At 36.9% G+C, this 21954-nt stretch overlaps 2 protein-coding genes and 1 long non-coding RNA gene across 9 annotated transcripts in view; 1 reads left to right on the top strand and 2 right to left on the bottom strand.

Moving 5' to 3' along the window:
- LOC111246583 (uncharacterized) overlaps nucleotides 1-21954 on the top strand; it is a 123689-nt gene that overhangs the window by 84649 nt on the left and 17086 nt on the right. For 2 of the 6 annotated variants that reach the window (XR_015325407.1, XR_015325406.1), the window contains exons 1-2: nucleotides 16432-16573; nucleotides 18721-18799. The exons of 2 other annotated variants lie outside the window; for them this stretch is intronic. Coding sequence is in view for 1 of the 4 variants with exons in the window: in XM_086985803.1 (XP_086841929.1) it covers nucleotides 18721-18756 (36 nt within the window). In the remaining 3 variants the exon portion in view is untranslated. Of the gene's footprint in view, nucleotides 1-16431; nucleotides 16574-18720; nucleotides 18800-20658; nucleotides 20781-21954 lie in introns of those variants that run through there. 2 more of the 6 variants (XM_086985803.1, XR_015325401.1) reach the window with 2 other exon arrangements.
- LOC147756984 (uncharacterized) lies at nucleotides 1335-16201 on the bottom strand. Of its 2 annotated transcripts, none has more exons than XR_015325412.1 (2): nucleotides 15594-16201; nucleotides 1335-13980 (listed from the first exon to the last, which is right to left on the bottom strand). It is a non-coding gene; the product is annotated as an uncharacterized LOC147756984 (long non-coding RNA). The 2 variants fall into 2 exon arrangements; XR_015325411.1 differs by having other exon boundaries at nucleotides 1335-9848.
- Nucleotides 19296-20986, bottom strand: MCTS1 (malignant T-cell-amplified sequence 1 homolog). Its single transcript, XM_022797850.2, has 3 exons — nucleotides 20693-20986; nucleotides 20087-20213; nucleotides 19296-19832 (listed from the first exon to the last, which is right to left on the bottom strand). Exons 1-3 carry the CDS (start codon nucleotides 20984-20986, stop codon nucleotides 19699-19701), a joined length of 555 nt encoding a protein of 184 aa, XP_022653585.1. The 3' UTR covers nucleotides 19296-19698.

Genomic DNA, 21954 nt, shown 5'->3' with positions numbered 1-21954 from the left:
GTATCATAACGTGCTCATCATTCATCACAGGACATATGAAAAGTAATATGTCCTATATATTTTAGTGAGAACTTTACTCCAGCATTACAGGTTTTTTAATGAAACATCAGCCTGAATTCGAAAAATGTCCTATTTAAGCAGTTGTATAGACGTTTATCTGTATGGATACATGCGTGTATCACCCATCTAGGCAAATACATATTCCTATATGAGTATACAATTTTCCAAAGACAGTGAAAACATCGCCTAAGTATGAAGATCTATAGTTGGCATTTTATTTTCAAGCTGCTTTAAAGCAGCGTCTTTATTTTTACCCAGCATAGGGTGTGTAATTTATAAACTCGTGTTTGATTAACAGCAAATGATTATCATTAATCGAACTCAAGCAAGCTGAATTGGATCGTAGAGTATGTTAGTTCTGCTTGTTATTACATATATATATATATATATATGTATTAACTTAATCAGCTATCCTCATGTGAACAACTATTCTGAATTTTTTCCTTAGATATAGCATCAATGACTTGTCCCCATTAAAAGTGTAACCGAAATGGGCCTTGCTGGGCCTATCTGCCATTTCCTCAACCGACCTACGAAACGGCATGGCACCCGTCCGAGGAGGAGACGTCTTAAGTATCGTGGTCGGTATCGGTTTATTCGCAGTAAAAGGAATTATAAAAGGAGGAGGATATGTAATAAGAAGATTGTCACAAGAGTTATTCAAGAACACGACGGATCTGTTGGAAATCCACAGACGCCAGGATTTTCCTTTAGGAGGGATTCATAAATTTATTTTTTCAACTAATTTACTTCAGGATGTGCATAAGGAAATAGGAGATCAGTATACGCATTTTGATGTGTTAAAATATGTAATACGAAATGTACGTGAAGGATTTGCGCATCCCTCAATTGCTGAAGTAGCTAAAAATAGTAATAGGTCTCTGCCAACGAGTTATCATATTGGAACTACTGTGCCGAATAATATTGACGATCTGTTGCAGCAGGAAGGTGTTAAACTCTATAGCATGCTTCATACTTAAGTATCTAAATATACTCCTAAATTTATGTATAAGGTTTTAAATGCTACATATTGTATAAATAAACCAAAAGCATTATGGTTCCCTATAGGACCTAATGCGACAGCTATTGATGGACCTATATTAGCTTGGTCTCGATATGTAAGGCCAAATGATCGCACGCCACCTAATCCAATATATTCATATAAAATTGTTATTGTATCAGCTATAGTAACGTAGGCAAAATTCTATACCTATGAACCTAATACTAAATTGAAATATGAGAAACCTAAAACTAAGAGGAAATACAATTTCGAGTTATGTTTGAATAGCTTTATTTATTATATTTCTGTGTTTATTTTAAGTATTAGGATTAAAAAAGTAATAGTATAATTTGTATTTTCAATATATGTTTGAGCTAAGCAGCTTATTATATCTGTAAGAAGGGGGGTGACGTCGAAGCCTGGGGATTTGTATCATGTGGAGGGGTGAGCATTTGAGGTAATAATAATTGTTTTTGAAGTAATTCTTCGTGGGAGCCCTTTTTTTCGACTTTGTAAGGTAGCGGTCGCAAATTTTGAGTAGTTCGTCCCAAGGGATCCAGCCATAAAAGTCATCCCGAATGACCGTAATTATGCCACCATTGTGATCTGTTTTTATAATACACTGGGGTGGAAGAAGCGATTTTAGCAGCAGCACGGGATTTGGCCACACGAGACGGATCAAATATTTCAGTCTTTTAGCTTCCTCAGTTTGTTAGTTTTTGATTATTTGTTCTTGGCAATACTTCTTGCCAACGCTGAGATCTGAAGCAACGTGGCTGCATGTTTGTTAGTTGAGATATAGGCACGTTGGCATGTTAGTTGATAGTTACTACAACACTACACTCTGAGGGATGCACGTTAGCTACCTAGATTACGTCATCCCTACGTGTTATTATAAGTGTGCCTGTTTGTTATTGAGCTTGGCACTAGCTGCTCTTTAGTCTTTGTTCGTTGACTATGAAAGCATGTATTCGTTAAAAATATTCGTCCTTCGCTTCCCTATATATATATATATATATATATATATATATATAACTTGAATGTTCACAGGACTTCGCAGTTATTAATCGAACCAATTTTGACACTGCCGTTATTTACTCATGGTATTATTTTATGGACGAAATGCTATCACTGCAGTCGCCTGTACGGCCTAGCGAACGCCTACAGGCCGTGCTGGAATAAAATTACTCAGAGTACATGATCTGGCATGTTTCAAATATATACATATATATTTTTTATGTCCATTTGCGCCCTAGTGGATTTCTAAGGGTTGGGAGATAAGGATTTAAAGGACAGCCCCTGGTTACAATTTTAAGCATACACGAACGTCGTCCCGTAAAAATATAGATCAGCTTACTTAAGCTATTGCCGACTTGAACACCCCAATATTCTAATTTAGCTATGTTCGCCATTATCAGCATAGAATTGACAACGGTCCGACTCGTTGTAAGAGGCGTTCAGTAAATCACCGTAATGAAGAAGATTCTATAAATAAACAGCATTGTATTATGGCCTAGCCCATAACGACGTTAATAATGTTTGTTTTGGTATTTTTTTCTTTCTTTACCTTGTCTGAATACGCTGTGTCGATGCGTAACGAAGCTTCGCTAGCACAAAGTGGTTCTGACAATAGAAAAAGTAGCATATTGAGTATTGACATATATAATAAGCATGACAGATGCTGTATGGTACGCTGCTTTGATTGTTCAGGCGAGAAGCTGGCCTGTTTTTCATTCGCCAACCTAAATTCTATACGCCATTTAGAAGATACTCGGCTTGGAAGGAAATATGAAAAATTTTTGAAATTCGGTTCTGCATCCCACCGATACGAGGTAACCTAAAACGAACTTCCGTTTCGAAACATAAATATTCGATAACTCTGTAATCCGCTTTTGATTGTCCCAAGACAGAAATCTATTGAAAGTATCGCAAATGTTGGAGTGTGAAGACATGATACATAGGGTGCATTTGTTGCGTATATATGAATACTGCTTCTCAAAACGCGAATTCCATGATACGTTCGTGTATCACAAGAATGAAAGTTCAAATAAAGTTGACCATAATGTATAAAAGTCTGGATCTTCATCTCTTAAAGCGACGATTCGAAATAGCTGTCTAGCCTATGCCTTCGAACGCGTGATTAGTGTAAAAAAAAACCAGGTGACCTTGGAAGCGATACTCAAATCACACTATTTCATGCCACCCTCAAAACGTTGAACTGGAAATGCAAACAATTCAAAAATGTCCGTTTAGTTAAATTTATCCACTCTTATGAAGAGTCAGTGAAAAGAAGCTGCTGCTGCCGCTGCTGCTGCTGCTACTACCACGCGACAATGCTTCGTGAAAACACAGTTTCGTAAAAAGATCAGAAATAATAATAGTAGTAAGAAAAAAGAAATTAACATTCACTGTAAAATGCTAGCTTGGTATTTAACAGGTCGTCCACATTAAGTTGCATGCATCACACAGATAAAGCGGTTGATCGAAGCTGATCTTCGACTGAGCTAAGGTACAGTGCAATATTTTTTAAAAAATATGCAAGCATCTGAAAAGATGTTTGGTAACAGGTCACTACTTGATGTTGCTGCTACTCTCTGTTCACTTAAAATGGCTGCAGTTACTCTGGCTGACTTCTGACACAAATCGGCTGTTCCCTTGGTCCCATTGAAGTCTCTAGTAGATCCTCTTAGGCTTTGGCCATCTCACTCGGGTCTACTGGCTCACTGGCCATAAATCTTAACGGAACACTGAACAGTTGCGAGCAAGTGGAAGTACAGTTTCTTAGGCGATGGTACTCTGCGTACCAACTGCTATAGAAGGTACTTTCTTTTAAGGTCGAAAAGACTCTGTTCTATCACCTATTGAATTTAACTCGAGGGAAGCGATTTTCGATAGTCCTCCACTTTTTTTTATACAATAATGCTAATAGTTGTATCGCAACAGGTCTTGAACATTAATTCCACTTTAGAATTATAAGAGAGCCTAATTATTTAGATAGATTTTACATCGAGTTTCACTAACTGCCACAAACTTGATTTCTGCCTACAACAGTTTAGTCAAGCCATACAGAGTGCGGGCAGAAATGTGAAACATTTCACAATGATGCTTAGTTAAATCGGTTACCTCAAATTTAGAAACTTAGTTTGCATCCTGAAAATTGAAACTTAACAGCGAGAGTTCAACTTAAGCAGCGTCTCGGCCAAACCTTATCGATCATTACGGGTTGTCAGTAAGCTTTAGTATAGACATTGTTAAATAAAGCATGATGAGACGATAATATATATGCGGTAAAGGCAGACGTCTTCTATTGTTTCAAGAGACGTTTCTATGTTTGCGTCTCGGCTCACTTGCTCGAAATGAAATAGCCGTTCCGCAAATTTGCTAGCTCCCGAGGGATTGCACTCATCCCTAAAAAGACCTAAGATACAAGAAAGAATATGGCCACAGACTGGTGGCCCAATATAGGAAGTTGAATTTTCTCAACATTGAAAAGATAACAAAACCGCACGTCCCTCTGGATCTCTACAAAATGCACGCATGTCGTCCGTCGCGTTCTTATCACTCACTTTACGTTTGGTTTCTCCATTATTCTCTGTTCCTTTTTCGCGTGCACGCATTTGCGTCGTAGTTTCACCTATTAGGGTTTCACAGAAGGGTCGACATAAACGGACGCATAAGTGCATTGTTCTGCTACACAACACTAGACGAGACAAGGGTAAATATTGCTCTTACACCTAAAATGTATATATATATATATAAATAATGAACAATATAATAATGCTTGTAGAAGCGACGTTTGCTATAAATCCACCCCCGGCTTGCAGCCGAAGTAAAAAAAACCGTACAGGCAAAAAAAAAAACTACTTTAGCAATAATGTTACACTACACTCAGAGAAGTCGGAGTACAAAAAAGTCTCCACCAAATTGAGTAGGACATGGAATGGAAAGCTCTGATTGAGAGCAACTGGGTGCCCTACAAAGATAAATGTGAAACTCAATCAGAGCATATTTAATGTAAACAGTTATAAATCAGATACACTCGGGTGATCACTAGTCTTCCTATCAAAAACACATTTACCAGATGGTTGTGATGTCCAAAATAATAACAATAGGATAGTAATTAGAGTATAAATACTACGACTTCACATCTGCACATTTTCATTGCCATATTTGTGAAACCGTTGAAGAGAAGCGTGCTTTTCGAAAACATCTTTGCTTCGATGTGATTTCTCTTAAAAGGAACTGTTAGTTGATAGGAGGTTAACTGAACTCTCCTTGGCTCCTGTACTTTTAGCCATTTGTTTTTACGGGGATAATATGAAGCATTACGTTTAACTTACTGCTCGTGAAGGATTCTGGCAATCTGAAAAGAGATTCTAGTAAGGAATGAAGAACGGAAACTCGTAAAGAGCAAAACAAAGAAACAGGTCAACTGAATTACATTTGCGACAGAGACCGTATCACCAGGACTACCGTCATCGAAAACGTCAGGCACTGTTCGTCCCATGTCATAGTGTGCCTGCTATTCCTTATGTAGACACAAATGTCCGTATTACCATAAGATCTGTAATATTATTCTCCGCATAATGAATATACACTAAAAAAAAGACATTATCTTAAGCTGGTACCGCACTAAGAACTTAAAGCGCAACAGGAGAGCTATCAGATCGTAAGTGTGAGCTACCTTCTCCAATACGGGTATAGCATACCTACTCGTAAGTACAACATATGTTTATGTATTTACTACGACTCTTCTCAGAATAGGAGTGCAGCATATACAAATTCAGCCACTGCAGTTGAAGAGTTTGAAAATAAGAAGCCCCTTTCAACCGCTACAGGCTAGAAAAAATCGATACGTGACTTACCAATGGCATGCTTTATAATTATCCTATAGCAGGTCAATCTAGAGACACCTGAATACGACGAGATTGAAGAATCCTTGAGGTTGCTTTTTCCTCAACTCATAAAGACAAGAATAAGTTCAAGTATTTGAAGCTGGTTTATTCTGTCGATGCGAAAGCAACAGGTATGGAAATTGACAATGAATGGGGAGTCTCAAAGAAGCTGCCTCTGCGCTCTCCTTGATGATGAACAGATCCTCTAGTTTCGAAGTCGACACAATAACGAGTAAACCAAACAGGGCTCTACTTATAAAATAACGCTTTCTTTTATGGCTTAAATTATTGTACTTCTCTCAGAGATCGTTGAGAATAAGGAGTATACTCTCGTTCTTTTTGCCAGACGTTGAGACTTCAAAAGAATAATAATGGGGGATGCCTCAGACATGGTATCATTCAAGGGCAATTATGGTAAAGCTGCTGACAGTTGTTGACCTAATGTTTATAAACGTAGATTTCACAAAAAGAGGAAACGCCCAGATGGCGTGGATATTGACAGTTCTTATTTGCGTTGTTCTTTTTGTCATTATTAGCTAAATTATGATAGGACAATATTATAATCTTAAACTATGGTTGTTGTTGTTGTTATTAACTAATATCAAGCATATGAGCTTAACGTACGACGAACGCATATCAAATCTCGAAACTGAAAAAATCTAGACTTTTCTAGTCACTGGCTTGATGGCCATGCCAAATGAATCCTCGTCCCTTTGGAATTAAAAGACACTATTGAAATCGATGCTGAAAGGTACAACGAAAGTTCTTGTTTAACAGATGAGCCTACTTTTGAGTTGTGCGGCTTTCAGCGGTATCTCCTCAACGACCCTTCTCTGTCAACGAGCAAAGGTGTAGGTAGGAGGTCAATGGAGTGCTGAGGCCCTGGAGCAAGGAAACGGTTTCCTTTAGCTCTTGTCCACCATTTTGCAAAGAAAGGCATTTGTTCTTTGAGTTCTTAACACGAATAGTTTTCTATACTTAACAATAACCTGTGAGACCTCACTGTCTGTCGTAGGCTGGACGTGTTTAGCCCCACCAAATCGCCGACTTCACACTTTTCTGGTATTTGGTATATCTTGTGCTAAACGTTAAGATGTTTCAGAGAATGCATGCATACACTCCTTCACAGGTCAAAACTGTTTGAACAACGTTTTTTTCCAAGTATAGATTCGAAATAAAAAGTGGATCATGATTACACTTCAAAAAGCAGAACGTCTCGTAAAATTACGTTGGAAATAAGATACCAGGGATGTAGAGACGATATTCCAGGATGTTTCAGACAGATGGGATGTAGAATAAGTTTGAAACGGAGGGGACCATAGACAACGTCCAAAAGATCAAGAACATCGTACAAGATGGCATATGCTATGAATTCAGATGACCCTGTTTAAAATTTTGTGAACAGAATGCATAGTTTTTGGAAAATCTATAGAGAATTAAGCACATTCAAATTAGAGGACCCGGTCAAATAACATTATTGCATATATTAGACAACTCTAGCTATACATGTTAAGCTAAAACACCATATAAAGATAGTTACTAGAGACCACAGTGTGATGCGTCATATAAAGCAAACAGTTAAATAGAACACCGCTTTTTGTTGGTTCAATGACTCATGCCAATTACTTTAATAGTTTACTGCGAGAATATGTAGCTCTAGACATTTTCAAAATGAAACATTATTATATATATATTTCTAACGAAACGAGCGTTTACATAATATCATTGTAATGTAAGAGCATATTTTGATGAAACAAATGGGTTGGACGAAAAGGTCCAAGCTTCGAACGCGTTTGCGAGCTGCCAGACCTGACTAGGCTAATGAACCTCTTTTGTGAGTCTGCCCTAACGATGGAGTCTATATATTAGAATACTGCTGATACTGAAAGTTGTCATTTACCCAAATACGTTCTGATATTAAATTAAATATTCGTTATGGAAATGTATATAGCTTGCAGCTAAAACGACTCAATGTATTTATGTGGACCTCAGAAACAAAAATGAAAAGTACTCTCAGGTGTTAGAATAGATACTGTACGTGATTGATCACTGTAAATTCAAGCAAAACTATTACACTTGAACAATATAGTACTAAGTACGCGCATTGTACTCTTGATCGTAATTGCTTTTAAGCGACTATAAGTACTTGTCGAATATTTACAATGGACTTGGATTGAAGGGCGAACATTTATTTCTTTGTAGGACTCTAGGGCAAGCCTAAAGTGCTGTCGATATAAAGATTTACTGGAGTTACGAGAACATTTACGTTAGCGTATAGTGTTGACGTTTGCACGCCGTACTTGATAAATATTAAGTACTTTGCTATTCAACTAAAAATGATATTTGCCTGCTAGCTATATATAGTGTACTTAATAGTAATATTATCGTCGTTGTACAAGACGACTGAGAGTATTACTCCGTGCCTATTCGTATGTAGATGTGCCAAAAGGTAGGATCAACTGCGAGTGGCGTATTCCTTCACTGTATTGTTAATGAGTCTTAACACTCGAGCCAATCAGGCGTGCGTGCCTGAACCAGTCTCAAATCTATCTCCCAGAACGAAATACTCAGGCGAAATGAAAGACTATAACCTTAACAACTGATAGTGAGAGAGATCGTGAAGACACGAGCTGCAGCGCCCAACTTGAACAGTGTTATTTTACGCAACACTTTGCAATCAAGATTTGTGATTTATTTGAAAGTAACAAATGGTTTCTATTGCAAGCAAACTTCAGATCGTTTTTCGACTAGTCAAATATATCGACATTTTGTCAAAAACCAATGCAATTATCAATGTATGTATCGCAGCGGTATGCACAAATTTATGAATTCATTCAATTGCCTGGTAAAAACTGTATAGCTATGAGCTCCGATATGACTAGCTAACGGTTCTATTCTGTTCGTCAGATCTCTGCATTAAGCGTCACTTTTCCTGTTTGGCATCCGCCTCGCTATGTGGCTGTTTGTCTGACGATACGCGTGCCGTAGAAAGCAAAATATTAGCGTGAAGGAGAACACGAGCGCTACGTTACTGGTGACCTACTTTGGCACGTAGGTGCGCCAAAATACGTAAATAAGTTTCACACTATTTGTTTAAGCCTCAATGCCAGTGGGTCATTTGTGCCTACGTAGCTCGTGCGCCTTGGCAGGTTTACCCACTCGGCTCATAGCCCCGGGGCTGTGAGCCGTTGGGGTGGCATTGACGGAGACAACAGCAATAACATGGTCAGGCTTTTCTACCCTAAACTGGATGAACGACTAATCCTTTGTTGTTATGCATGGGTCTGTCGGGTATAAGTACGCCAGCACTACAGAGCAGGTCCCGATCCGTCAGGCGCTGAAAGTACGAACGAATCAATACGACCTAGATAAAACAACTGTATTTCAAACTATACTTGCGTCTATTCGGAAACAAGTCAAGGAGACAATTGACTAAGGTAATTTCTTTTGACTTATTTAGCAGTAGGTGACTGTACAGAAAATGAGCAACGGCCTGAAAACCAAGTGAAGGGTAAATCAAAATAACGTAATACAACTGTAGTTCGGCAGGCTAAAGGCTTGGTAACGCGCAAACAACAGAAAAATTTACTACTCGTTAAATTGCTACGGTTGAACTGCTCAAGAATGATAAAGAGACATATTTACACATTTAGCAAAAAGCTATTCTAAATTCGTACAATTTCGTCCAAGCATTTCGTACATTTCGATAAGGACCGATATTATTAAAAATCTAAATAATCAAATTTTCCCGTGTTAACAAAACGATTACTTATCTATTGTTGTGCTGGGTTGGCGCATAATAGACGTGGTTTGGCTGGGAACATTAAACCCTGACGCGCACACACACACACACGAAAGATCCCTACGATCGTCTTTTGCTGTCAAAACAATAACTAAAAATAGCCGAAATAACAATATTAAAGTTAATAATAGTAAAAAAAAATGTCTACCAACTCTCAAATATTGAATTGGAAAACCTGCTGAACCGATTATGGCATTTGTTTTTTTGTGTCTTCAAGCTTAATAAGATTTCACTGACGGTGTTGAGGTAAAAAGCTCACGTAACTCGGGGAACCTATGCACTACACATCCTCAACCGCCATTTCAACCGGGTTATCTTCAAGAACAACAACTCGCACGGGAAGTGAACAGAGTATTTCTAACTCGTTATAAACATATTTTCGATTTTCAGAATAATTCAAAAAGCGCCTTCTATTCACGCCATTATTCAGGAAGTGTTAGAAATTCTATCGCATCTCCCAACATTGTGCTTTTGTAAAATGGACCGTTTGCATGTACATACTCATCGGCGTATCGGAATTATTTCAAAAGTGTACGCTTTTTTGCTTAAAACAGGAAATAGACAATGACTGTGTGTCAGAAATAAGAAAGAGATCAACAAACATCCTTATGGCTCAGCTGACCACTATTTAGGCTGTCTTTACAATAACTTAATGCGAATCATAGAATCTATTTCCGTGTATATCTGTGTAATGATCCTGATTACTACTTTTATTTATTTATTCAACTACAAATAGTATACGTGATGCTTATTCGGTTACATTAGATTGATGACTTCACAGGCGGCTTGCCCTACTGCCCTGAAAACACTCGGATCGCTTACCTTCATCAACCTCATGTAAGAAAACAAAAGAGCTATATTGAACACGTTTATTTTTAGAACAACAATGTGCATATACAAAATGCCTGCATTTGGTAGTCGTGTTTCGAGTTTTTTAATTAATTCATATATATATATATATATATATGCTTAACAATAAGAACGTCTTCATTTTAAAGCTCATTGTCCTGCTATTGTATGTAAAATAAAGACGTTAAGTCAAACTTTTAAGTGATTTTTGTGCTACCTCGTATAGATATGCGCCCTATAGTTACGTCTTTAGTGGCAAATGAGAGCAGGAAAGTTGCGTTATACCAAAGTCGTTTGCATTGAGTCATTGGCGCTACATATGCCAATACAAGCATACACCAAACCGGATTCCGGGTAACAAAAAAACTAAATTCGAGTCAAGATGTATATATATATATATATATATATATATATATATATTGGAATAAACTAAGGCATTGTATTTTCGTACTCGTTGCACCGCAGTCTTTATTAAAACAGTGTTGTCAATATATGCGCCGCGATTATAAATTACCATCGATAGTTCTTTATTCTGGAACCTTAGATAACTGCGATAGTGAAACAGACTTCGTTGTGGCGAAGTCGGAAAACTGTATACGCATACTATTTTCACGCACTTCTCAAACAAGATGTAGCTTGCGGATGCATCAGCACCTGGGTCATCCAAAGCCTGGTTTCACACTTCATGTGGATCCACGATTCGGATTACGGATCCAAATCATAATCTTCGACTTGCTTAGCTTTGTACTAAATGATCATAGAGCATCGTCTCTTCAAGCCATACATACTATTTATCATTTTTAGAAAAAAAAAGCATGTTCCCTTTAGTTTTTTTAAATAGCTGATCTTCTTCGCACGAAATCATTGGTGGCCCAGATGACATTATTTCTGCCGTACATAATTTCACCTTGTAGTGCTGTGGGCTAACGGAACGGGTATCTTCAATTGACATTTTTCCGAGAATGAAAAAACTATAGCGAGCCCGTATAGACCACATAATAAGTCCTTACTAAAGATACTAATATCATTTTTATCTCGTAGTACAAATTTGTCAATAAAAAATTTCGGCAAAAATTTACTAAACTATATAATAACTGCCCTGACGGCTTGGCCACTGAGCTATGTATTAATTGTAATTTAACTGCAGCATTTTTACGCTGACATGAAAGAGGATAAAAGGCGTATATCTTTAGCAATGGATGTACTTCTGAAGTTATAAATTATTCATCTACGATCACACAATATAGTAAAGTTACATAAGTCGATCAATTCTTGACGCAATCAAATGTAGCGAGAGAAGCTCGACATTTAAACAAAGATGCCATGAGAAAAATAACCTTGCTAAAACAGCCTGCCTATTAAACAGACACTTTACGACTAATGTTACTTGGAGTTAAGTAAAAAAAAATCTTAACTTTATCTTAAAATTATAAGCAGTTGTTTTTTTTTTTGAAAATAACAAATATTAGCAATAGAACAACCTATTTTGCGGAAACATAGAATTGCGATAAAGGTTGAGAGCTGATGCTAACAAAGAGTGTATCTCCATGTAAAAAGTTACATCATTTTTACTTTAGCGGCGTAAAAACACGAAGACACAATTTGTTCTTATGACGACCAGTATCATCTATTTACATATATTCAAGCAGTTAACTTAATATGCTTGATGCACCTTGTTTGAGAAATATACCTATCTCTATCCGAAAGTGTTTTGCTTCTTCTTTTATCTTTAACGATTCGGTGCCCACTTTTGTTGTCAACCGCTAGCTCTTCTTGCAAGATAATATACAATAATTGCTGTTTATGTGTGTTTAACAACTCTTCCTTGCAGTTCTGTTGATTTAGGAATATGTAGCAAAAAATGGAGAAATCATCTAATTGTGATTTTCCAATTGTGAAGCTTCTATTAGCAAGCTTCTTATCGCATTTCATTTGAGCCGCAAAAGAGATCCATGCTTGTAAACGAATGTTCCTGTTAAATGATTCCACGTAAAATACTTATGCCTGTCCGGCCTGTGCCACGAACATGGTATCGCTAAGCAGACGCTCACGGGCTATAATAACCGCATTATTTCTCCCCCTTATCCGCTGCTTCTTCGATTTAGTAATGGATTTAACCCAATTTATATTAGAAGCTATTTATGTAAGGTAAACGACTGCTTTCGCAATCCAAGTCCCTCAAATTTAAGAAGATGAATGGCTGTTGTTCAACAAGAGTTGAACTTCTCTTACAAGAATAGACAAGAAGAGGCAGAGAACATACGGAACCTGCACATTTCCAATTAGGTATGCTAAAACATATAATAATACAAATAATAAATACATTGTATGTGGATGTGAATGCATGCGGGAATCAGTCAAATCTCTTCGGGATAATATAACGACATAAAAGTGCCGAGTTGCTGTTGTCTGTCAGAACAGAAACGTACACAAGTGTCTTCAAAATATCGTATATAATACAGTAAAACACCACTAACGTATGCAATAAGCATGCATAGCTGTTACACAAATCGCTATGGAGTGCCCTCTAGCGGAAAACGATTCGCTACAGCACTGTCTCCCAAGAAGATACTCATGGCTTCTGTAGGAGTTTCTGCGAATCAGTTTTTTTATGAAATTGAGAAATGTCACCTCCAAAGTTAAAAATATGTGAAAGGAACGAAGCGCATCTACAAATTAATACGTAACTGCATTTGCGTTCCTGAAGTAAAATTATTCGTGCTAAAGAGTTATTTAATTTACTAATAAAATTTAAAGCGTTATAACATTTAAAACAAAATTCTAGATAGAGCTTGTATTTGATAAGATATACAATGAGCGCTAAAAAATAAGGCAGCTGCCACGCATGAACGTCATCAGCAAAGATTGGAGCATATAAATGGAAATCTCATGCAAAGGAAAATATCAATTGTATGAAATCGTTGAAAGACTTAATTTTTTTTTCCGTGGCCTATATGAATATCTTTAAATGACAACATGCTATCACGATAACATTCCACCCAAAGAAAACAGAGCTGTATCTTGATCTTTATATTAATATGATTATCTCCAAGATGATTACTAATTCTTAACGGGCAAATCTGTTTCTCTAAATAATAGGAATTAATTACCTGCGCATATTTTATTAAGGATAGATACATGTAAGCCTTAGGCCTTGTGAGCTAAAACTAAGTTCGTGCATTCTCCGCGGTCCACTGTAGTATATTGGTGCTCTATGGAAATGCAACATTAGCAAGTATTTGAAATAAAATCAGTATGACCTTTTCAGTGAAAATAGTTTTAACATGCTAAACTCCAGACTATTGCCATACGATTTGTAGTAACATATAGAACATGTCACTGATGTGTAGTCTGCTTCTGGTGTTTTTAGAGATCTGGAAAGCAATCGCATCGAATTGATTAGTAAAGGAAGCTTCCAGCACGTGCACGCAACCAATGTGTGTGCAACTATTTTACACGCACGTCAACCGGCTCGGGTTTTTGACTGTCGAATAAAACAAACGGTTTATTGTGCTGAAGAAGCAAAATATCAACTGAATAGCCCTCATTGAGATGGCCTGTAGCACACGACACTAGAGATCTATGTTAACGAAAAATGTCAAATTTGTACCTCAAGCGTTTTTAAGCTTTTAGAGGCATGACTAAATTTTATGCTTTTATTAGCTCATTAGTATCAATAATACTTCTTAGGTCTTAGCATTAATGGCTAAGGTCACGACGAAGCCGTGAACGGACATAATAAGTCATGAAACTGTTGTTATTTTTGACAAAATTTAGGTAGTTAACTGAACGGCTTAAAAGTAAGACGGTTTGTTTAGCTCTATGTAACCCTATGCACAGGATAGACTTGTACATGCTTTTCACCGAGTTCTACTAAGACCACGGATGGACAGCTAATCAAATTTGCAATCGCGCGGCTTATTCGTATGCTACTGAACTAAAATCTCCCAGGCTAGCTTTCACTTATTTGACCGACCTTTAGAATCACCTTGAATGACACGACTCAACCAGCCCACATGCTGTGTGGTGTATTGGATAACGTCAGGCCAATATTGAATTGTATGGCTTAGATTTCTTTTCAAGAGTTTGCTGTCAGAAAAGTATACCTACAGGCCACAGACCATCGTCCTGAGGTTAATATCAAAAAGAAAGCTTAGAAAACCCTGAATCTATTCTGGCGATTCATCAAGAATGAGGCCAGAAAAGCAACTGTAATTAAACAATACTACCAGATTACTTGTACATCATCACGTATTGGTTGGTTGAAAAGATACTGACGGCTCTTAAAACAAGACTGAAGCTGTTTTTTTTTTTCATTTTTAAAACAATATTTCTAATATAAATATGCGCCATTTTTGTTGATGACCCGCTATATTTTTGGTAAGGCAATTCATCACATCACTGCAGATCTTTTGTAGTTTTCAAGCGAAAAATTGTACCAACTGATTTTTGCATTGCTTCATTGGAAGCAAATTAATACTATTAAATGATAGTCTGATGTCGCAAGATTCGGGCTATACAACGGATCCATTAAAATTTCCGATCCAATTTTTTCGATCTTTCTCAATGTCTTGTTGTAATCCTGCTAGCTGCTGACAGTAGAGATCCGAGTCAATTGTTTTGCCACGCGGCAGCAGCCCATATTGCGCGATTTTTTTACAATCCCACCAAACATATAGCATTGCGTCCTTCGACACCAGTTCAGGTTTTATCACAGATTATACAACCTTTCTTTTTTTTTTTGTACATGTTATCCACAGGAAATAGCTCGATTTCGTTGCGTTTCCGTATAGTTACCAAAATACAAATATGACCAAGTAATTTTTTTCACGTCAATTCGTATGGTACCCAAACTTCAAGTTCTTTTGTAGCAAGCTTTCTTCAAATAATTTAAAACTATTTGACAATTGATGTTTAGTTTCTTGCCGATGGCATGGTTACCCACGTGTGTTTCGTGCGTAACTTTCGTAAGTTAAAATTTACCAACCTTTTTCATAGTTGCTTCACCACTACACTTTCACGTTGAAATTTCCAGAACCAAAAAGACAGACTTGCCTTTGGGCCACTTCTTCCTAACCATGAACAGCACAAATGTTTTTACGGGCCTAAGCAGCGTTTGTCCCTTTATCGTAATATAGTTACAAAGCGAATTTTTGCAGAAACTTCATTTACCTTCAACGCACTCTATCTTAGGCATGAATAAAGGCATTCCAACGATTGTAACGTATCTACAACTGCTAAATTTTAGAATTCAAATGACACTTACCCGAAACGTACATGGGTATAATACATGGGATATATAAAACCCAACTGAAAAATTATCAATATTTTTTTGGCCACCCAGTATTCACACTATGTCGTGTAAACTCAAGCAAACATTGCTACAGTTTATGTGACAGCAGATCATGAAATATTCCACTGAGAATTATTCATACTTTGTCCATATCTGTGTTGCTCAGACTAGTCTGTCATGTTACAAACATTTTGAGTTCTCTAATCAGAGACGACGCCGCAGCAATATCATACCTCTACTTTAATTAAACACTCAAAAAGAACAGGTAGAAGTGTCTGACTTCATTCAAAACCTTCTGGCTCTCATCCAAAAAATCTTTTTATGCCGATATAATTTAAAGTTTTAGACGCATTAGAAATATACCAAAAATAAACTCTGTATCACAAATAGTATTATTTCTTTATATACACTCCTAACTTGGTTCTACCAAGTTTTTGTGACAAGGATTACGTTTGAAATACTATTTATTAGGCAGAGAAAAAACGCGTACTGTTAGTTGTCAATTAAATTGAATTATTGAACACCTGCTAAAGCCTTGAAGTTTATATGGAGGTAAGATTATATTTTTGTGGAATCAAATACAGTATATTACGCATCACTTTTTAATACAGAACTTCGAGCGTTCGAGCGTTGCACGGAAGAAGGCAGAGCGAACCACTTCATATCATCGAAAGGTGAGATTTATGAATATATCATACATACTTTGCGCCTGAATGCACGAGTAAATATAAAGGTGGTCATTCTTGCTGAAAATAAATAAAGCGCCTGGATCGATACCATTTAACGGCGATTACATGTACTCTGCGCACGACAAGTAAGCATTTCCGAACAGCACAGTGAGGCAAAATACCGTCGTCAGTGTACCAAATGGTGTTCCGAAAACGACCTGATTGCAGATGTTTTTAAACATGCTTTGATGTGTCTTAAGGATTTTATTATATATAAAATACACTCATAGCTAAATTTACCTATTGCCATAAAATTTACGGGACATCGTGGTGAACGACCACCGACAGCGTCCTATTTTATACGATGATTTTTATACGGGTTGTACAGTGATAGCTAAACGTGCACAATCCAGGTATATTAGGCATCGATTCGATAAGGAATGGAGCAAAGCATTACGTATGGAGCACTAATCGTAAATCTCCGCAATCAGACGAATGAGTGAACGTTTAGTGGACTTTTTGCGAGTCGTATCGTCCTTAAGGGTTGCCAAAACAGAAAGGACGAGTAACACTTTGTCTTTTCAAATTGTCCAGATATTATTACTATTATGAAACGTGGGTTCCTTCGTTAATTTTTTAAACTGAAAGTTACTTAATTCAAAAAAAGGTTTTATGTATATCGACCTTAGATACCAGAATGGATTAGTATTTATAATAAATTACATTGGCTTGGCAATGACTCAGTGATACGATGTGCTTAATACTAGTAACGCTGCTGGTAGTGGCATAAAATATACATAAGGTGAAATATAGTTTTGTACTGGAATGGTTCTCTCGGACAAAAGGTTATTTTGGTGTGACTTGACTAATACATTAGTCAGTTAGCCATTCAGAACAGCCTACCGATCTACTACCACTTAAAATCAATTTTGAAAACCTAGAAGTAGAGTTTAATTAAGTACCATTCAGTAAGGCTTTCTTTAAGTTGAAACGATGTGCACAGTAAGCGGTAAATTGACAAAAACGAAAAACAAAGGAAAACTCCTATAGGAAAGGATCCATACAATAAAGTATAATTATAAAGGACAAGCAAAAAAGTCACAATTTAATGTTAAAGATATATATTTTACTGAATAAATACGAACATAATCTTATATAATAGATCATTATTAATTTAGTTGTTTGACTGAACGAGAAATTGTTCGGAAATTACAAATTAAAAATACGCTTTAACACGTTACGTAATTTCGATATTTTCGATATCATTCAAGTACTTAATATAAACGTGAACGTACGTAATACTTATAAATAAATAAATAAAAGTAGAACTTCATTTAGGGCGTTTACAAACTAAAATGCTTACATTGTCAGCAAACACATATTCCTAGATATGCTCAGTAGTCAACCGGCTCCAACCTAAGTAATGCGCCGACACCCATATTATTGGATCGACAAAGAACACTTTCAAACGGACGCAGTGGACTTGACCAAATTTGAGAATTAACATAAAGCTGAATCTTGATTAAGCAGGCAAGTTTAAGTTTGAAATAAAAAAATACTCGGTCAAAGTTTATTTGAGCTAGCAAAAATCGTTCATATCTTAAGATGCACTTTTAAGGGTCAGTTTCCGGCTCACCTGTAAGAAATTAACTGTAGAACAGATTTTGACTCATCCTTTATCCATTATAATGGGTACGATTTAGTCTCGGCAGCAGAAATTGCCGTCAATGACTGTCTATATGATTCGACTGCATGTAACTAATGTATAGTTATCTTGGATCTATAAAGATTAACATTTCGATTATCTAAAACCCCCTTTATCTAAAACAAAATGGCATATATATATATATATATGCCATTGTACATTTCACAGCTCTTATTAAGAAATATCTCTTAAGATATGTGTTCGTCATAACTATAAAATTTCAGAATGGTGAACCACAACCACATTGAGAAGATCGAAAATTGGGCCTTTAACTCATCTATGACAGCTTACTTGTAACTACGAGTACTTATTTGGAGCTAATTTGGAAAATAACATTTAAAGAACGTTTTATTATCGAGCTTATAAACCTGAATTGGATAATTGAAGTTTTTGAACTATGTAGCAACTCCAAACTTTGACCTTGCATTGTTCAAATACAACATTTCAGATCCATTCGGAACAACAAGAGACTTCAGCAAATTGAAGAAAATGGATTTACGGGGCTTCCAAATATCACCGCTCTGCAGGTATTACCTATCATATAGAAGGGTTTCCTTTAGTACTCCTATAATATCTTACATAAATGCATTACAAATAAATTAATGTATTTTATAGGCTAAAGGTAGAATTATTACAGACCACCAAGTTCTAGCACCCGTTGTTATTTTTTAGCATATTCAGAATACTTGCTACGGCGATGGGTGTTCATTTTAGCAGAGAAAACTTAGAAAATCGATACGTTCTATACAGGTAAAAATTCATCTTGGAATTACAATTCTTAGTGACTAATAATTAGCATTTCCTTACCTTCAGGCAATGCGCTTTAAAGCGTATATCCTCAAATCACATGCATATTAATCTTTCGTTGCCTATTTTAAGCACGAAGGTTGTTTCCAAAATAATATTGGGTTAATACTACCTTGTAATTATAAATACGGGCACATCATGATGACTGTATTTATGGAAGACCTTTTTCGTCCTGACCTTCAAAAATTAATGTAATCTTATTATTGACAAAACAGCTTTTCTCGTTATTTTTAAATAACAGTAATTTATTATAATCATTAGCATTTTTGCTTGTGCATTGTACATCAGTCTTAGCAAATCATGCACACATGTACTCAGTTATGACTTGCTCTTGGGATTGTAATTTATTCTCTCCTATCAGCATGCTATCCTGCTTCCAGTACTGGAAACTACGGTTCTGTTACAACAGCAACCACCGAGAAAAAGAGACTTGGGTCTTTTTCCTTCATTTCAGCCACCCATACTTCAGAAAGGATACTGTGTAAAACTTTGTAACGCGTACAGGGCCCAGTTCCTTTTATGTATGTTGACCCCCCTTCTATTCAATCTGCTGTCCTAGACCGCCTTCGGTGTTTCGATTTCCCGGAAATAACACTCACTCAATTTGGCAAATGATTCTTTACTTGACAGGTTTCATTTGCCAAAGGCCGTCATTGAGGTAGTGCATATTTTCTACTCCGATGCCTTTGTTTTTAGCTGCGATATCTGCCACCGATAATGATGTAAGGCCCACTGCCAAAGCGTGCTCCTTACCTGTATAGATCGAAATTTTTATTTTGGCTGGTTGTTTTGAATTTGCCCTACCCACACTCTATTTTATGTTAAACATTCGTCGTTTATCTTCAAAAAGCTTATCGTAATAAAATATTCGTATATTCGTGCCCGATCTACGCCGTTGAATCTGAAATAAGCCTAACCTTGGGTCAAGTAAAGATAGCAATGCACCACAGATAACTAAGTCAAAATAAGAGATACAGCCGAGTCCGCTCACAAATCGGAAAACTCACCTTCTGCCATCACGGCCACAACAGTATCTTTGTCGAGATCAGGAGTCATTTTAGCACCCGGAGATGTGAGGCCTGGACACATAATATTTGCACCAGATAACACGAACTTAATCGCTCCTTTATCCACCTGAAAATTTGATGTATAACCATTGAATAACCATACATAACATCAATCAAATTCTGAGAGTTGTTGAGTCAAGAATGCAGTTTAGAACTAATCTAGCTGTCATTTGGAAACCGTCAACGAACGTAACTGAAACAAAAATATCATTATTAAATAATAAAATTTTAATAAAAAAAAACTTCGCAAGCGGAAAACAAAAGCAATTTGAAAAGCCCATAGCAATTAAATACTATTACATTCGCAGTAGCATAAACCAATCTCAGAGCAATTTCATGATGACGTTAAGCTCTTCGCTTGTACGGCGAATCAGGCAGCTGCACGTTTCGCTTCACAATCAGTAGAGTCCGCTTTGATTTTAAAGGCCACAATTTATTTATGATACACGTGAAATTCACATGCATATAGATGGGCCACACTTCGCTATATTATTAATGATTTTGTTTCACAGATACTTGTTGGGATTTGTGTGACGATGAATTTACCTGCAGCCAGGGGCATATGAAGGGATACTTGTGCAACAAGCGCAGCGCCGGAAAATACGGTCCTTCGCGTTGGCGGAAAAACAACGGTTCGCCTTGCCCATTTATAAGAATTTCGATATGCTCATGACATTTGGCGATTCGAAGTTGGTCTTTTTTTGATAATACTTCGTCACGAACTTGGTCACTCAGGAGCGGAAACTGCTCACAGATCTTTGTGCGAATTGCCTTCTGTACCGAACTTTTCAGCTGAACAACTCCCGACACATTTTCTTTGTCAGTAAACTTTTTGAACATTTTGTTGTCTTCGTTTAGTAGTCGAAGTACCTGCGCTCTGTTGAGCTCCTCACCTATTGTGTCTCCTCCTCATGCATGCACGAACTTCCTTTCCCTCACTATTACTCACTAGCACTACACGAAACGTTTTGTTGGTCGGCGCCTAGCAGACGACGATTATCGCTGAGGGTTCTCTTTATGAATGAATGGTTGTTGTTGGCTAGCCTGCCGCGCTGTGACCATCGTGGCTAGCTGCTGGATGGCGACTGTGATTTCTGTCTGTGAAGCCATGAGGCGACACAGCGTACAAAAGCCCGCCAATCCAGCTCTATTTTATCTTAATATTTCTAATATACACATATACCAAACACTTTTTCAAATCGTCAAAAAGAAACTTGCGCATAATTCCAGTACTGTATACCGTGAGCTAAAGAAAAGTTTGATAAATAAACATGCTATTTTTTTCCAAAAGCGGCTAATTAGTCATAGATGGTGTATGTCTGTCTTCAACATATAAAGCCTTATGACCTATCGCTTTGTAATACGTAGGTAGTATATGCTGCTTTGGTTTTTGGCACGCCAATATCTAATTCTTAAAATGTTCCACTTAGTTTTGTGGTGATGTCTAACTCGCACTTTATTAAATTGTGCTACTCCATATCCGATGCAATTACGAGAGCAATTCTGTAACTCAAAAACACGATATGGAGCAATCTTATATTCAACATATCTTCTAGATAATGAGTGATATCTTCTGTTACTTTTACCATGCGCTGGCTACTATGATGTATTGTGGATCCGCCCTAATGATATTTTAAGACAGGATAGAGAGAGTATTCTATGAAACGAACCACAGATCAAGGCATAGAGATCACGTCAGATTTTAAATATCTATAGTTGTTTTTTGTAGACTGAAATTTCACAAAACGGCCGCCTATTACCGCTAAATGCCTCATTGGTCCAGGTCCAATAAAGTTCGTTGATCTTCT

Source organism: Varroa destructor, unplaced genomic scaffold, assembly GCF_002443255.2.
Source record: "Varroa destructor unplaced genomic scaffold, Vdes_3.0 BEIS01000003.1, whole genome shotgun sequence".
Taxonomy (NCBI): Eukaryota; Metazoa; Arthropoda; class Arachnida; order Mesostigmata; family Varroidae; genus Varroa; species Varroa destructor.
This window is presented reverse-complemented; position numbering and strand designations above follow the sequence as displayed.

Coding starts and splice junctions, on each gene's coding strand:
- MCTS1 (XM_022797850.2), bottom strand. CDS start 20,986: ATGTTCAAAAAGTTTACTGACAAAGAAAATGTGTCGGGAGTTGTTCAG. Junction 20,214..20,692: donor TCATATGCCCCTGGCTGCAG/GTAAATTCATCG, acceptor TCAAATTTTCAG/GTGGATAAAGGAGCGATTAA. Junction 19,833..20,086: donor TGTGGCCGTGATGGCAGAAG/GTGAGTTTTCCG, acceptor CGATCTATACAG/GTAAGGAGCACGCTTTGGCA.